Genomic DNA, 18,695 nt, shown 5'->3' with positions numbered 1-18,695 from the left:
AGGTATTTAGATAGCGATGATCGAATCTCGGGCGAGTAACATACCGATGACAAAGGGAACAACATATGTTGTTATGCGGTTTGACCGATAAAGATCATCATAGAATATGTAGGAACCAATATGAGCATCCAGGTTCCGCTATTGGTTATTGACCGGAAGTGAGTCTCGGTCATGTCTACATAGTTCTCGAACCCGTAAGGTCCGCATGCTTAACGTTCGATGACGATTGATATTATGAGTTTATGTGTTTTGATGTACCGAAGTTAGTTCAGAGTACCGGATGTGATCACGGACATGATGAGGAGTCTCGAAATGGTCAAGACATAAAGGTTGATATATTGGAAGGCTATGTTTGGACATCAGAATGGTTCCGGATGAGTTCGGACATTTACCGGAGTACCGAGGGGTTACCGGAACTCCCCAGGGAGTCAATGGGCCTTATTGGGCCTTAGTGGGAGAGAGGAGGAGGCTTCCAGGTGGAGGGCGCCCCCCCCCCAAGCCCAATCCGAATTGGGTGCCCCCCCCTTTCCTTCCCTCTCTCTCCCTCTTCCTTCTTCTCCTACTCCAACTAGGGAAAGAGGGGAAACCTACTCCTACTGGGAGTAGGACTCCCCCTTGGGCACGCCATAGAGAGGGCCGGCCCTCCCCTCCTCCCCTCCTTTATATACGGGGGAGGGGGCACCCCATAGACACACAAGTTGACAGTTGTCTTAACCGTGTGCGGTGCCCCCTCCACAGATTTCCACCTCGGTCATATCGTTGTAGTGCTTAGGCGAAGCCCTGCGTCGGTAACTTCATCATCACCATCATCACGCCGTCGTGCTGACGAAACTCTCCCTCGGCCTCAGCTGTATCAAGAGTACGAGGGACGTCACCAAGCTGAATGTGTGCAGATCGCGGAGGTGCCGTGCGTTCGGTACTTGATCGGTTGGATCGCGAAGACGTTCGACTACATCAACCGTGTTATTTAACGCGTCCGCTTTCGGTCTATAAGGGTACGTAGACATACTCTCCCCTCTCGTTGCTATGCATCCCCTAGATAGATCTTGCGCGATCGTAGGTAAATTTTTTGAAATACTGCGTTTCCCAATAACCATCACCGTCACCACGCCGTCGTGCTGACAGAACTCTCCATGGCCTCAACTGGATCAAGAGTTCGAGGGACGTCACCGAGCTGAACGTGTGTTGATCGCGGAGGTGCCGGACGTTCGATACTTGGATCGGTTGGATCGTGAAGACGTTCGACTACATCAACCGCATTACTAAACGCTTCCGCTTTCGGTCTACGAGACTACGTAGACACACTCTCCCCTCTCGTTGCTATGCATCTCCTAGATAGATCTTGCGTGTTCGTAGTAAAATTTTGAAATACTGTGTTCCCCAACAGATAAATCTTACATGAGCATAGATTTTTTTTTTGAAATTGCATGCTAGTTCCCCAACAAATCTCGTTGTCGACCACCCCGAACGATAATTGTCAAGACAAATACGGATATACAACAACCGTAGTCATCTGCAAACAGCAAAGAAAAACAATTGTTCAAGTGGTTCACTCAACTTCATGCCTACAGTTTCAAATATTTTGCTTACCTTTTCCAGAAAATCGAGGATGCATGAATGCATCTCAGTTTCATACTATCGTTGAGCAACACGAAAAATCGTTCGAGTAACTTTTGAGCAAATACAAATGATCGACCGCCAAATACGAGGATTAGTGATGAACAATTATCACGCGCCAGCCGAGCAGGGCGGACCCAAGCAGAACGGCCATTGTACTTGTTCGCCCGGTACAAATATATCAACAGCATGGGTCCATTTTTCATGTCAATTTTGTCTCGCTTTTTGAGGAGTTTGTGACGAAAATACACTCGAGGTTTTAAACATGAATTGACTGCAAGTGATTATGTCCATATCGTGTTTTATGTCTATCGTATATATTTGCCAATGAAAGGCGTACATCGATGATCATTTTCCATGTTCTTCTTTCATCGGCCGGCGCAACCCAACAACCAGATCAACAGAAAAAACAACCATAACAACCTACGACACATGACCTAAACTGCCAGAACCGGGGACACTTAGTCAAAACAACTAAGGCCACTCCGGACTATCTGGGGCCATCTTGTGCAAGGAAATTGCACGAACATATGGCGAGTCCCTTTAGTGATCTAGTAAAGGAGCAGAAATGATTCTCGCCTTTTTCCCTAACATGACCCTGAGCCGTCGAACACACGGGAGAAGGTGCATCTTTAAGATAAGGGTTTCTACCAAGCTTTGCAAAAGTATTAAATTCCAGTTTTTAACCGGATCGAAATCAAGTTGCACAATTGAACACTTATAAATAAAAATAGGCATGGACATGAGGACTTACTCTTAAAACCATATATTTACGAACGGGGTCATCATGACATTCGTTTGTGCGAAGTCATCATTAAGATGTGCTTGCAACATTTTGAAGTGGGGGATGTGTCTAAATTAGGCCTTTTATGTGAGATAGAGGATCCAGAGCTCATGCCATCGCTCAGTGGGCTGGCCCAACAACGTGGTGAGCCAGCTCGCTCGGTTCGTAGTTGGCCATTGACTTTTGGGGGAAATGCAAAAAAATCATAAAAAGGAATTCAAAAAATCATGGATTTTAAAATTTTCACCAATTCAAAAATCATGGATTCAAAAAAGTTCATAGTTTTAAAAAAGTTCAAGAGTTCTAAAAAAAGTTCGCCAACGTCAATTTTTAGGTGTGTCAAATCGAACATTTTTCATGGCAAATTATGTTCGTCGAGGATGGAAATTTTAGTTGGCGAGCATGACAAATCCGTCTCAATTCAATTTTTTGCGATGAAACTGCCGTCCTTGCAAATTAAATTTGCCATTATCACACCAGTATAAGTTGCCATAAAAAAGTTTGATTTGCAAAAATCTGACATCTAATTTTAGTTTTCTGAAAATTAAATGGCCCGAGCAAAAATTGGTGGTGATGGTGGGGGGGGGGGGCATTTTGTGGAAACATGTGTAACAGAAATCACTACTGTACGTATGATTATTTTTTATCGGACACTGGTACGACCAGACAACATATGCTATGGCCCACAAACTGATAATTTATGATTTGTCTCTAATCATACTAAGTGTTGGATGGAATTTCATCGTACATATAGCAAGGTTCCAAGTTGTCGGGGTTTCACAGAGGCGGACAACCCAGCGACAGGGATACATGATCCTGATTTTAGGAACATTCTGGAAGGGCCCAAGCTGTTTTTCGGTTTTAGGAACTTCCCGGAGGTTCCTGAACCGGGTTTGTTCTGTTTCTTCTCCATTTTTTTCCTTTTTCTTGATTTTTCATTATTATTATTATTATTATTATTATTATTATTATTATTATTATTATTTCCACTCTTTTTTATTTCCTCCCCTTTTTTCAAGATTACTTTTCCATTTTTTAAAGTGTTCTTGATTTAGAAAAATCTTAAATTCAAAAAATATTTGCTTTTTCACAAATTGTTCAAACTTCAAAATTGACCCTATTTCTTACTTTTTCAGGATTCAGAAAATGTTCGGGGATTTAAAAATGTTTGTGCTTTTCATTATTTATTCAGAAGTTCAAATAACGCACCTATTTTCAATTATTATTCAAAGTTTCAAAATTTGCTAACAACTTCAAGAGAAGTCCTTGTTTTAAAAAAATTATTCAAAAATTCTAAAAATATTCACCTTTTCTAAATTTTATTCTCAAATTCAAAAAATATTCAGGAATTTCGAAAAATGTTTGCTAATTTGAAATGATCATGTTTCGAAAAATGTCTAGGCATTTCAAAAATGGTTTTTACTTTTACTTTTGGAGGGAATTTGAAAAAAACCCCTCATTTTTTCATAAATTCAAAAAAATCAGAATTTTCAAAAACTATTTGAGTTTTAAAAAATGTTTTCATTTTGGAAAAATGTTCAGGAATTTCAAACAATGCCATGTTTTTACATATTTTTTCAATTTCTAAATATGTTTATGTTTTCAAATTTTATCCTTAAATTCAAAAAAAAATTGCGCCTTTTGAAATTTCTTGAGAAGTTAAAAAATGTTCTTATTTAAAAAACCCACAAATTTAGGTAAGATTGTGATTTCAAAAGATGTTGCCACTTTCGAAAATTGTTCCTACACCAATTTTTAAATATTTTGCCCAAACAATTTCGGAGTTTCACAATGTTCCCATTTGAAAAAAATGTTCATGTTTTTAAAAAATTGTTCGTGTTTTCAGAAAATACTTCCTTTTTCTAGTTATTCTGAATTTTTCTAATTTTGTTTGCATTTTTGTAAACTGTTCAGGATTTTTAAAGCTCCATTTCGGAGTATTTTTACTTCGCTTTCAACATAAAACATGGAAAGCGGGACATTGCTTAATGGACCGGCCCAGTCACTACGCCAATGCGAACTAAGGGCAATTCGATGCAGAGAGCGTCGTATACGAGGTCCCCCATGTAAAGCTCCCTTTCGCGGTATTTTTACGTTGCTTTCAACATAAAATGTGGAAGGAGGGACATTGCTTAATGGGCCGGGCCAGTCGCTCGCGCGTGAGAACTGAGGGCAATTTGAGGAGGTCCCTTATGTAAGGCTCGCTTTCGTAGTAGTTTTACGTCGCTTTCTAGATAAAATGTGGAAGGAGGGATGTTGCTTAATGGGCCAGCTCAGTCGCTCGCGCCTGTGCGAACTGAGGGCAATTCGACGCAGAGAGTGTGGCAAACCCTATTTGACGCTCGTTAGCGTCAAAATGTTATGCTTTCGCTGAGTGAGCCATGGGTTGGGCCGGCCCATGTACGGGATTAGCGTTTACCGTTTGATGCGTTCGCTGCCGCTTCCTTCTCTATTCCTTGCGGGGTTTTTTTTTTCGTTTTTCTTCTACGATTTTTTCTTCCAGTGTTTTCACTGTTTTGCCTGGTTTTCAGTTGTTTTCTTCCTGTTATTTATTTTTCTTTTTTGGTTCCTTTTTTCTTTTATGTTTCCTTTTTATTTTCTCTTTCTGTTTTTTCTCTTTATTGCGCATTATATAAAAAGTTCACCGCGTATTACAAAAATCTTCATCATATTAAGAAAATGTTCATTGTATATTATGAAATAGTGCACCTTGCATTCTAAAATTGTTCATCCTGTATTACAAATAGTTCATAGTACATAATGAAATTGTTCAACGTATACTAAAAAAGTTCATTGTGTATTTAAAATTTGTTCATCGTATATACAAATTTGTTCAACGTATACTACAAAATGTTCAGTTGTGTATTTTAAAATTTCGAGTGTTTGTTTTTAAAAAATATCTGTATTTTAAAGTTTGTTCAACTCATATTATAAAAAAATATTTTAAAAAATAACATGATTTGCCGCTGCCTTTTATACTTTAAGAAAGGCGCTGCAATTTTACCATTGTAGGTAGCTAGCTCGGCTGGTTGGCTCGCTTGGATCCAGAATGAGGTCTGCAGTTCGATCCTTTGACCCGTCCATCACCGAGCTCCCCACCATGGCTGTTGTCCTCCTCCGCAAACTCCTCTCTCGGACGACATCCTCCGACTCTGGCCCCTCCTCTTCCCTGAGAGCCTGACCGTGCTCAAGTTCAACCTCCTCAACGCGTCCGACAGTGCCGCAGCAGACCTGACGGAGCTTGATATAATCAGGAGTGTCTTATATTTAGCTACTTTGTGCTCAGTTGGCTTGTAATATAGTCTAGTTGCACATATATTGATGTTTAGTTGGTTTGTAATGTAGTCTAGTTGCACACACATTGATGTTTAGTTGGGTTATAATGTAGTCTAGTTGCACACACATTGATGTTTAGTTGGCAGGAAGACTAGTTGCACACACATATACTCAGTTGGCTTGTAATTTAGTCTAGTTGCACACACACTGATGTTTACTTGGCTTTTAATGTAGTCTAGTTGCACACACATTGATGTTTAGTTGGCAGAAGGACTAGTTATACACACATGCTTAGTTGGCTTGTAACTAGTCTAGTTGCACACATACTGATGTTTAGTTGGCAGGACACTAGTTGCACAGACATATGCGCAATTGACGTGGCAATGTAGTCTAATTGCACACACATTGATGTTTAGTTGGCAGGATTATTGACACACATATGCTCAGTTGGCACCATGTTATATGCTGCATGGTTACACCTGATAAAAACCATTTCATAGCTGAGAAGGAAGATCAGGATGCTCTCTCATCGCAGTATAGTAGGGTGTGTCAAAATGCCATCTCAGTTATTGTATGACTGCATTTTCTAAGGACGCGCTGCAGATGTTTGAGACTGAAGTTTGTAGGTTGAGCGTAGATCTAAAACAGATTGGACTTCTCCATTTAGTAAATAAACTTATGTAGGAGATGTCAATGTACTTAACAATGTACAACAAACCGACCTAGAAGTTGGTAGAAAAAAAAGGGTAGGAAGTGAAACAGGAGTCAAGAAAAAAAAAGATACACCCCCAATAGTTCACTATTCAAATCATTGTATTGCTTCCCAACATCTTCCTCAAGACATGGGAAACACACGTATGTAAACTGTGGATTTGGTGTTCCGAGAACACTATTTTTTTCCACCCAGTCATCTCACGCGTCACTCTGTAGGGTTATGTGGGCTTGTGTATCAAATGTGGGTTAGATGGATTCTGGATGAGGGGATTGGCTAACATCTGTTCTGCTGTGCTGGTAGAAACAGGGGTCCTACCGGATCTGCTCCGGAGGTTGTAGGAGAAGGATGGAGTGGGACGGGGCGATGATCGGACGCGCCGGCGGCTGGGCGCCGTCGCGTCGGAGGGAGATGGCGGCGGCTAGGGTGGCTCCTCTGGGAGCCGGGCAATAGAGATAATAATATTTTTATTGCTTAATTCCAAAAAGAGTCTTACAGCCTATATTTATAACCTAGATAACTTGCATAAGAATTAACCTAAGATAACTTGCATAAGAATTAACCTAAGATAACTTGTGGGCTAAGATTGCCCGGTGGGCCTAGCTAAACCGGCCATAACACTTCTCCCCGCCTGCACAAACAGCTCGTCCTCGAGCTGTAAGGTGGGGAAGCGATTGTGGAACTCCTCGAGGCGATCAACCAGCGTCAAACACCTTCTCGACAGCTGGGGCGGCTAGGTCGGCGGCGACGGCGTCCTCCGGAATGTAGTCTGCAACCTCCAGGTAGAAGAGTTGCGGGCAGGCATGGCCGGGCGTGTAGGGCTCGTCGCAGTTGAAGCACAACCCTTGACGGCGACGCTCGAGTAGCTCGGCTGAGGTGAGCCGGTGGAACTGGCGCGCTGCGGTCGCGGCGAGGGGTGCCGCAGAAGCCTGCGCAGGCCGACCCTGCGCGGAATCCGGCCAGGGTAGCGACCCAGCGGTCCGGGACGGTGATTCCTGCTGGATGGCCACCGCGCGACATTCAAACGCGCGGGCGTAGTACATGGCCGAGTGGAGATTCTGGGGTCCCCGAAGCTCCACGTCCACGCGGATGTGATCCGGAAGTCCACCGACAAGAGGTCGGCCCGCTGTTGCGCCGTCATGCCCGACGCATGGCATGCCAGGGCCTGGAAACGGTCGGCGAAGTCCTGCACCATGGAGGTGAAGGGAAGGCGGCCGAGCTCCGCCAGGCGGCTCCCGCGAACCGGAGGCCCAAAGCGAAGGAGGCAGAGCTCGCGGAAGCGCTCCCAAGGGGGCATGCTGCCCTCGTCCTGCTCGAGGGCGTAGTACCAGGTCTGGGCTGCACCGCGGAGGTGGTAGGATGCCAGCCAAGTGCGCTCCGACGCGAGCGTGCGCTGGCCACGGAAAAACTACTCACACTGGTTGAGCCAGTTAAGCGGGTCCTCCGTGCCGTCATAAGTGGCGAAATCGATCTTGGCGAACCGTGGCGGCGTCTGGGTCGATGCGCTATGGCCGACCGGCTCGACGGTGCGGAGCAGTGATGATGACGGCGCCCGGTCAACGGTGGGAAGGCCGTCGTAGGCCCTTGCGGAGCCGGACGAGGCCCCAGACTGCAGCGTGGGTACCAGTGGGTCCCCGACCTCTGTGTAAACTGGCGGTGGCGACGTCCCGGTTAGCCAGGCCGGGGTCGGGGACGGTGACGGCGGAAACCAGACCTGCTGGATCGGAAATCCTCCTGGTGTGGACTGGCCCAGTCCAGAGCTGGGCGGCGGCGGTGGGAGCTGGACCGGCGCGCTTGGCGCGGCTGGGGCCGGCGTGGGCCGGTGCGGCCATTGCGGCGCTGGGGCAGGTGCGGGAGGTGCGAGTGGCGCTGTGGGAACCTGCGCGGGCCACTGCGGCCAGGACGGCACTGGGGCGAGCGGCGGCTGGAGCGACGGATGGGCCCCGACGATCGCCGCGGGTACCGAGTATCAGGGCAGGTGCAGCAGTGGCGGGGGCCCGCCGGTGTAGCCCGCCTGGAACAGCAGCAGGGGCGTCCCGCTCGGGCCTGACGCGTTCTGGATCGGCCAGTGCGTCGCCGGGTGGCTGTAGGCGGGGGGCGCAGCCGGCGGGGTGGTGTGCGGGCTGGCCAAGTACAGGGAGATGCCCTGGACGGCCGTCACGAGGTCCCGCAGGGTGCTGGTCATCTCCTCCGGCGTGAAGACGGAGGTTGTCGGCGGCGCGGAAGTGACGGGGGCCGGCGGCATTGGGGGCCCGGCATTGGTTATCGGGGCGGTGGTGATGATGGGTAGCGGCGGCGTGGGTGTTGATGACGACATGACCGAACCCAAGTCTCTGGATACCAAATTGGTAGAAACAGGGGGCCCACCGGATCTGCTCCGGAGGTTGTAGGGGAAGGATGGAGTGGGACGGGGCGATGATCGGACGCGCCGGCGGCTGGGTGCCGGCGCGTCGGAGGGAGATGGCGGCGGCTAGGGTTAGAGGCGGCTAGGGTTCCGGCTCCTCTGGGAGCCGGGCAATAGAGATAATAATATTCTTATTGCTTAATTTCAAAAAAAGTCTTACAGCCTATATTTATAACCTAGATAACTTGCATAAGAATTAACGTAAGATAACTTGCATAAGAATTAACCTAAGATAACTTGTGGGCTAAGATTGCCCGGTGAGCCTAGCTAAACCGGCCATAATATGTGCGCCTTGATGCCTTCATCAGATTATGGGGCAAAGTACAAGATGTTCAACTCACCTCTGAACCTGACAAAATATCTTGGAACACCACGGCAAATGGACAGTATTCCGCATGTTCAGTCTACAATGTGCAATTCCTTTCGCGCATCCTGATTCCGATCTTTGAAAAAGTCTGGACTATCAAAGCTGAAATGAAAGTGAAATTCTTCGTCTGGACCTTGCTGCAAAATAGGCTTTGGACTGCGGACAGGTTACATATCAGAGGATGGGATCATCATGCCAATTGTTTTACCTGCGATCAAACTATGGAATCAGCTTCTGACCTGTTCCTTCAATGCCCTTTTGCAAAGGAAATATGGCAGCAAGCTGGTTCTCTATTCCCAGGTGCGGCTCTTGGGGTTTTCTCTGCTGCCTCGGCCTTGGATTGGTGGTCCAAATGCCAACTGCTTCATAAAAAGAAAAACGAGATTGATGAGTGCACTGCTGTTGCTTACATTGCTTGGGGAATTTGGAAAGAACGAAATGCAAGAATTTTCAACAGCATGCAAGCAACACCTCAGAGAGTTCTCCTGCTTATCAAAGATGATATCAGCCTCCTCAAGGAGGCTTGGGAGTGATCAGTTTGTTTCTTTAGTCCGTAAGCACTATTTTCTAGTGCTCTGGGCTTTCTTTCTTTATTCCTTCCTCCTTTCTCCTCTGTTTCTGGCTAGTTCTTAGCCTTTGTACCACTTGCTTTCCCACTATAATGAAAATGCAAAGCTCCTGCAGTTCCAGTCAAAATTCCTTAGATAGTGTTCCTTATTCTAGAAATGAGACCCCAACGAAGTGTAAGCACATACTGCTGCAACCTTAAGAACACCCTTTTGCTTCAGAAATCATACTGCAAATGCATACTGCTGCAACCTTAAGAACGCCCTTTTGCTTCCGAAGTCATACTGCAAGTGCATTCTGCTGCCACCTTCAGATGCCCTTTTGCTTCAGAAACCATCATGTCCATCCAAGTATACTTGGGCCTATTTATTTTCCATTGTGAATAAACTGGTGTTTGATGAAGTCAATATTTCTCTATTCTAAAATCGTCGTTATCTTAGGTGACTGAGCCGGACTAAGCATACCATCAATGTGACTAATCATCTGTTCTTTGATGGGGAGTAACATCACACTTCTTCCAAATAGAGACTTGGAAGTTGGAATAAGAAATCATGCGGCATGTATTCTAACATTGTTTTGTTTTTCTTACCTTGGTGCCATCCCTGCTTGCCTTTCTAAAGATCATCAAGAAGGTCATTTGTAGTTTTTATGCAATTACTTGTTTAGTTCAATGTTAATTTAGCAGTGCAGCAGAAGGCTTTCCTTTTTCCTGATTATTGTATTCCAGCATCAAGTTTTTGTATAGTGATATAGTTCGATGGCATATATTTTCTACTTTTTTGAGTTGAAGGCTAATATGTGACTATCTTCTTAAACAAGTATTTGTGATATCACTGAACCATGATTCAAGCCCGAGTTATCATTTTCCTCGCTGGTTCTTCTTTTCATGTCGATTTAATGTCATAGTACAGATGATCTAATGATGACAATCAGAAGACAGGAAGCACGGGGAAGGGGATACAATTTCTTCATTGATTTGATACTCAACAGTGAATTCATTTTCTTCATTGATTCCAAATTCAATTCTAGTCTGTACCCTTGTACCTCCTCTCAAATAATTGTCTTGTTCAGTACGCGATTTATATTTTGTTGTCATCTTGAAAGCGTTGTAGCTCTCAGAAGTTCGTCCATCTTGCCACCATCTATCAGGAAAGGCATATGGTTGCCCGACAGTAATGGAAGAAGATTGGTGTACGTTTCCTGGACCACAAGTAATCTGCTTGCATGACTCATGTTCTGATTTGAGTTACAGGTACTGCCTCATGACTTCTGTTCCGTCCATGTGAAGCTTCAACAGACGGCCTGGCGTCTGCAGATGATTTATTTTGCAACCTACCTCTGTCCTGTTCGCGTGGATTACCAACTGAAGCACACTCCTGTCTCTCGGGCACTCGAACAAGTAAGCTTCTTATGTGTTCCATGGATGATTGGATATCGGATGCTGGGAGGTATCATCCATGTCCTGGAATTACCACTTAATTGTGTGTGTGTTTTTGCTGTTGCAATTTAAAGCGGGCCGCCCAGAGGTGTCCATTTGCAATCATCTGTGACGGTGAAATAAACCATCCACAATCAAATTGGAGACCTTTCTAATGTGGGTACTCTTGTGTCAGTCATACCATAAATGGCTGACTAGGTCGCTAGTTTTCACTAACCTAACATGCTGACCTAGCAGGCAGGTAAAGTTGCATTGCTAAGCAGGTTTTCATAAAGTTCTTGGCATAGTTAGGGCTAGTAGCTGAACAAATTAGCAAGGCTATCATGATCAAGAAAGAGGTGATCGAGAGAGACGAACAGCTCTGGGGACTGCAACACCAGGGTGCCTTACAAGCCCTAACTTCGACATTTTTTAAAATTACTTATAGAATTGACAAAACATGTATAAATTTCATACCTTTCTGGAACCAGTGCATGAACAAAATCTATGGACATGTCTGGGCAAATAAATCGGACGTGATTAAAGCCAGTCCAATATGCCTGGAATGAACAAAGTTTTATTTGGTTTGTTCTATTTTGTTGAAATGACCACTCTCAAGCCTGCACATTTCTTTGTACTGGTAAATTGATAATGTCATAGATTGTGTACTACTCCCTCCGTTCCTAAATATTTGTCTTTCTAGACATTTCAAATGACTACTACATACGGATGTATGTAGACATATTTTAGAATGTAAATTCACTCATTTTGCTCCGTATGTAGTCACTTGTTGAAATGCCTAGAAAGACAAGTATTTAGGAACGGAGGGAGTATGTGGTATAACGCATATAAGCCCATTTTACAACAGTAGTTGATCAGTCAAACTTAAGCTGTATTCTTACAGAATGAGCAATCAACATCTGTGATGGTTAATGCTTTGCGTGATTTCCTTGAAAAAGTGACAACATCTGTGCAGCATTATGGAGAAAGTGGATTGATCCTTACCTCAACCGGACCTGGCAATCCATAATGTTTAAGCTCCAGCATGTTTATCACTCGCACCGGTTACTGTCATCTTCCACGCCTGTCTCCGACAAACATTTGGCATGATCACTGAACAAACACCAAGGCTTCTGCTCAAATATGATAGGAGCCCCTGCTGTCATTTTGCTCACTGACAAATCGGCATTTCCCTCCATGATTCCTTATGCTTTTACCATTGATTACAGATTCAACTCTAGGTTGTACCCTTGTACCTCATTTGGAATCATTGTCTTGTTCAGTACGCAATTCACATGTTATACCGTCCTCCTGGATCGGATGTCTGTTCATCAGTGGTGCTATCCTCTAGTATTCAGGAAGAGGAAGGCATGGTGGCCGCCCAGCAGTAATGGAAGATGAAGATTGCTGCCTGTACGTGTCCTGGACCACATGTAATCTGCTGGCGTAAACCAATCACTCATGCCCTGATTGAAGCTACATGTACTGCCTCTGCGTGATGGCCATGGCGTCTGTTGTGTTCATGTGAGTTCAGCGTAGGAGCTGACGTCTGAAGATGATGTATTGCGCAACCTACTGTTGTCGTGAATCAGCAGCTTTATAAAGCAATAATGTATACCAGCTTAAGTAGTACGTACATCCCTTTTCCAACTGGGCATTGGATGCTGAGAGGTATCCTCCGTGTACGGGAACTACAGATTTATTGTGTGCATGTTTTTTCTGTTGCAATATCCTAATCCTCCCGTTCCAAAATACTGAAGTTCTAAGCATGTCCTAAGTCGAACATTTGTTAAGTTTGAGCAAGTTTGTAGAAAAAACATGTCAACATCTACAACATCAACCATATAAAGTATGAGAATATATTTTATGATGAATCTACTTGAAACTAATTTGATGTTGTTACAATTTTTATGGACTTGCCAAACTTTAAGATGTTTCACTTGGGACAAATCTAGAACTTCGAGCATTTCGGAGCGGAACAAAGAAAACACCTAGAGTTAAAACTAGGAGGCTTTTCTGAAGCCGTTACTCTTGTGCTACTGTGAATCCCATAAATGGCCGGTTAGTTGGGCTAGTTCTCTTCTCACTAGCCTAACATATTGACCTTTGGCAGGCAGGTGAATGGCATAAGTTGGCCACAGCGAAGGCAAGCAGTAGGTCAACAAATTAGCAAAGCTCATCTTGATCAAGAGGGGGGAAGGAATAGCCACTAGCGACTCTGGTTTTCGAGCGAATCCTGAATTTATGCCATCATTGCATCGGATAAACGTCCCCAAGTCTTTTTGCAATCGATATAATATCTTATTGGTTTTGTTTTTCAGAATCCCACAAATGTTTCATTTCAGAATTCCACACTCGTAAGGTTGGACCATGTTTCATTTGCTTCTTCTCTTTGGGACCTCTCGGATTCATGAGAGTGGCAGTCATGTCCCGGAATAATTGAGAGGGGCCCCATTTTATTTTAGATTAGAAGAAGAGTTGATATGTCAAACACAAGTTTTGTTTATAAAGCTCACAATCGACGTCGGCGATGTCTATGGTTGTGTGCGCGGGTTACTCAAAGCTAGAGAATGACAAGGATTGCGGAGAAAAAGTGTTTTTATCCCCATCTCCACCCGGCTTGATATATCCATAAAGTTTTCTTAACTTGCTTGTTTATCACTCTTGCGTGTCAGCATCCCAAATACTGCGGTTTTAATGGTGCAAATCAGCTTACACGACCCATAGAAACATGCTCAAACAAAATGCTGTGGCTATGTGCAATGAAAAGGAGCAAACGGTTTAAACAAAATGTTGCAACCTTTGTTTGTATATTTCTGGAATCCACAACACATTCACAGTCAGGTATCAATCAAATCAGCAAGCAAAAAACGGAAAACCAACGCCTTCTTATGTCAACATGAACCTCCCCACGCACGTCTACCTACCATTCACAGCTTCACGCTCGTGTGATTCTGTGAAGCATCGGATCAATTCACAACCAGCATCAATCAGTAAGTACATCGACCCTAAATTTCATTTCCAGGCACACAAACCAAGAAGAAGTCGAAAAGGATTGGTGAAGAAATCCTGTGGCGGAATGTACAGATCAGGTGGTCTTGGAGGATCTCCTGAAGCCCTGGATGAGCAGGCAGAACCCCTGCCCTGACGGCCCCTGCTTCTGTCGCTGGCCGCGCGCCGGCGCCGGCGCCAGAGGCTTGTCGTGTTCCTTGTCGCTTTCGCCGCTGCTGCTGGCGGCGCCGTCGTCGTCGTCCATCCACAGCCTCGTCTCCGACGCGCCGCGCGCGTGGAACGTGAAGACGGCGCTGCACGAGGAGGCGGAGGGGTCGATCGCGTGGAAGAGCCAGCCGTGGAGGTCCCACGTCATGTCCACCGGCGCGCCGCCGTCCAGGATGAGGGTGTGGCTGCCGCGGAAGTTCCACCGCAGCCGCCGCAGCTGCACCACCTTCCGGCCGTCCACGGTGACCCACGCCTCCGTGTCGCCCTCCAGCCCGACGCCGATCTCGTGCTCCGCGCCGGACTCCAAGAAGCGCGCTTTCGTGGACCAGCACCCGCACCCGACGAACCGCTCCCGCCGCCGCGCCATCCGCGACTCGGCCACCGGTATCCCGCCGTGCAGCCGCTCCACGTAGCCCCGGCTCATGTCGCCGAGCAGGAGCACGAACTCGGCGTCGGCGACCACGGCGACGTAGAACCCGGAGACGGGCTCGGGCCCCGCGCCGTACCGCGCCGCCGCGTAGTCCCAGAAGACGCCCACCACGCAGCTGCCCGCGGTGAAGGTGCCGCTCCCCTTCCGCCTGTGCAGGTGGCGCGGGGCGGCGGCGGCGGCGGCCCGGTGCCGCGGGGCGCCGGCGTCGTGGACGGCGACGGAGAGCGCGGGGCCGTCCGGCGAGCGCGCCCACGTGACGTCGACGAGCAGGTCCTTGCCGGACGCCGAGAGGCGCGAGCGGTACACGGTGGTGACCGCGCTGATCCCCGCCGCCCTGCCCCCGCCGTCGGCCGTCCCCGTCGTGGCCGCCGCGGCCGCATTGGCGGCGGCGGAGCCGGAGCAGGCGACGTCGGAGATCCTGATGGCGTGCTCGCTGAAGCACGACACCAGGTCCTTCATGCCACTAAGCAGTCGGGCGGTGGACGTACGTGCAGGCACGGCACGAGCACGGGGAGGAGGAATCGGTCTGGGGTTTGGCGACTAACCACTTTGGTAGCTAGCGCGCGGACGGCATTTTGCAGAGGGCGACGGGCAGTAGGAAGGAAGGGAGGGAATGAAGCAAGTTCGGTAATGGCAGGAGAAAGGTATCTCTTAATCGGGAAGCTAGGTATAAAATCTTCACTTTCTGCAGGGGTTTCCCCTCCAACTACTACTCTACTGTACTGTATTCCCTCCTATGCCCCCTTCTGCTTTAGTAGTAGGAGTAGTTCTTATGAGTCGTAGTAGGTCGCTAGTGGAGAACAAATTCGACGGGTGCGCGCAAAGCGAATTCAATCATGTTTGCGTCATGTTCTTGTATTTCGTTCGTTGGGATGGGAGGCTTCCAACTGCGAACGGACGAACGGAAACGGAGACGGAAACGGAAACGGAAAAGGAGGCCTATAAAACATGGGTAAACGGAAGGAAGAACCGAGAGTCCTCGTAGGCATAGCAGTCGTGCAGGGAGAGAAAAAACGCATCTTGGTCTTTACTGCTTTCCTAAATGGCCACTGAAACTTCCGAAACGAAACGGAAAGAGAGGGCAGCCGAGCAGTCCGAGACGCCCATGCACTAGGAAGGAACGTCCTGTACTGTACGGGCCCACCAGCCAAGGCAAATATCGTGTCGCGGCCATGCGCTACTCTTAAACAGCCAGCCACTGGGTCCAACAGCGACACGTGAGATCTTCCTTTGCCTCGGCAGCGACTGACCTGTGGGGCTGCGGGCTTTGCAGATTTTGTATATACAGACATACAGTAAGTAGTACGTAGTAGTAGTAGTAGTACGAGTTTAGGAGTATTGTTTTGGCGCACGCGAAGGCGTTAATGGAAGGGGCGCACTGCCACTGCCGTCATCTTCTCCGGTCGTGTCGAGACCACAAACTCCGTGGATTTCCTTTTTTCGAGAAGACGTGCATGGTCGAAATCGAATCGCGTGATGGAATGAATGATCGGACACAGCAAGAAATCATTACAAAATCTGGTGTCCGCAGACACGGCAGTCTGCGTTCAACAGCAAGCAGGCGGTCCCAAGTTCATTTCGCACCTACACCTACACGGTCACGCTCGTTCAAACATGAGCGAGTCGACAACCGTGGCGTCTGTGCGGCCTGTGTCACACCTAATACTAGGAGTAACTGCACTCACCCGGGACTCGGGCCCCCAAGGCTGAAAGCTGAAAAGGCCAAAGCAGCCGAGCAAGCAGACCCAGCAGCAGCAGCAGCAACCCGCCGCGTACGGTCGCAGCGCTCGCGATCTCGCAGGCGTCAGAGCCGAGACCGGGACCTTCCCCTTCCGCGTCGGAATTAAAATCGGGAACTGTGCTGCAGATCTCGGAGCGGGTAAATAAATTGGGAGCGGCGCTGTTGCTTGTGGCGCAGGGAACAGACAGAGGGTGCTCCTCCTCCTCCTGCCGTCCTGTGCCGCCGCTCAATGGCGCAACAGTGCCGCTGTCCGTCCGTGGACCATCCATCGCGTCGCATTTGGATGGACGGGGCATTCCGGCGCGGAGTTCGGTCTCGGCAGGCGAGGCGGGCACGTTCTTGGCCTTTCTCCCGCTCGAGCCAAGCATCAACGAAGCCGGCACGCTTCATCGGGTAAACAAATACGGCCACCAAACGCCTTTTGCCCCTGCGAAATCAGCGAGCGCCGGAACCAACACCAACGAACACATGTGACCGCGCCTGGGCTGCCTAACCGGGCCGTTGGGACACGCAAGATTCATGTGCACCTGCAACACAATAAATTAAATCAGCATCTAGGCGAAGTACGATAGTACTCCATATGTTCTTGTCCTGCTCCCCGATCGAATCATCCATCGCTCGATCTACCATAATCATTTTTTTTGCACCAAAAAGAGAGCTTTATTCAGGGAAGTAGCATACGATTACAATCTGCACGAAGGCAGCTGTGCAGAAAATCAGGGCTCTGAACTAGCCAGCTCTCCGTCCCATCTAGAGAACACGCACGTTGCGCACACTCATGAGCCGGAAAATTTAACTCCCTACTAATGTGCCGAATTGAAAAAGAAGTAAAACTAGGTAAAATAGCTTCCAATTCTCTTAAGATAGGCGCCGCTACTGATCTTATGGATGAGCGCGTATTCCAGAGGTTAATAAGCTCCTCGCAATCAACCTGTATAATCACATGTGAGTATCCTCGGAGCTGAGCAAAGATTACTCCCTCCCGAAACGCCAACAACTCAGAGATGAAAGGGTCTGAAACTCCTAGCAGAGGCTTGCACCATGCTCCCAAGAACGCAAGATGCGAGCGAGCAACTCCACCCGCTCCCGCGGAGAGGGCATCGGGCAGAACTGAGCCGTCAGTGTTGATGATAATCCACCCCGCATCTGGTGGACACCAGGCTTGTGTTGATGTGGATTTTGAGCGTCTAGCCGGAAGCTCCAAGAGGGAGAGGGTCTCATGGACCCACTTGATAGCTTCGGCTGGGTTATAACCTTCTTTGTCATGAGTCCATCTATTACGAGACAACCAAATGGAGTGCATGATGGTGATGATTTTGCACATGTCTTCTGCTGAAAATTGCTTATCTAGCAATATGTCGCGCGCCCAAGTGTAGGGATTCAATCTGGGGAGGTTCAGGTCGAATCGGTCCTTGGCTGCGATCCAGAACGCTTTAGCATGAGTACACGAGACGAGTGCATGCATAAGCGTTTCATCCATGGCCTGGCAGATATCGCATCGGCCTAAAGGCTTAATATGTCTGTACTTCAGCGTTGCTGCGTCCAGGAGGATACCTCGAAGAGCCCTCCACCAGAACACTCGCACCTTGGGTACCACATGTAGTTTCCACAAAACAGACCACAACTGTTTATTTGAGGATGAAGTATCCGTAATCGTCCCTTCCTCTAGAGTGCTGAGCTCGTTGCTAGTCATTAGAGAGCGATACGCTGATTTAACAGTGTACTGACCTGATTTTTCCAAAGCCCACGCCAAAGTATCATCACCCCCACCGAATTCAAAGGGATATTTAGAATTGCCTCCGCGTCTGGGTGAAGAAAATTTTGACGGACCAAGTCCACATTCCAGTTTCCTGTGTATTCATCAATCAAGTCCGAGACCATTTGCAATGGTGCAGAACCAATTCGGCCCATAGGTTTCAGACTTATTGTGTTGGGGATCCACTGATTGGCCCATATGGAAATAGAGAACCGTCTCCAATCCTATGAATCAGACCAACGTCCAGCGCTTTCCGCCCTGCCACAATCGCTCTCCACGTAGAGGAAGCTCGAGCGGGAACCGTAGCATGCAGAAAATCAGTGTTTGGGTAATATTTTCCTTTTAGTACCCGTGCACATAAACTGTTGGGGTGTGTCAACAGTCTCCAACCTTGCTTGCCAAGCA

At 47.4% G+C, this 18,695-nt stretch overlaps 1 protein-coding gene across 1 annotated transcript; it reads right to left on the bottom strand.

Moving 5' to 3' along the window:
• Nucleotides 1–13,924: 13,924 nt before the first annotated feature.
• Nucleotides 13,925–15,623, bottom strand: LOC125541686. The gene has a single exon (XM_048705027.1). It carries the CDS (start codon nt 15,250–15,252, stop codon nt 14,233–14,235), a length of 1,020 nt encoding a protein of 339 aa, XP_048560984.1. The 5' UTR covers nt 15,253–15,623; the 3' UTR covers nt 13,925–14,232.
• Between the last annotated feature and the right edge of the window lie 3,072 nt (nt 15,624–18,695).

The sequence above is a fragment of the Triticum urartu genome, chromosome 2, assembly GCF_003073215.2.
Source record: "Triticum urartu cultivar G1812 chromosome 2, Tu2.1, whole genome shotgun sequence".
Taxonomy (NCBI): Eukaryota; Viridiplantae; Streptophyta; class Magnoliopsida; order Poales; family Poaceae; genus Triticum; species Triticum urartu.
Note: the sequence above shows the minus strand (reverse complement) of the source record. Positions and strands in the feature narration are given on the sequence as shown.

Bases quoted from the DNA above. Each gene is read 5' to 3' on its own strand.
- LOC125541686 (XM_048705027.1), bottom strand. From the start codon at position 15,252: ATGAAGGACCTGGTGTCGTGCTTCAGCGAGCACGCCATCAGGATCTCC.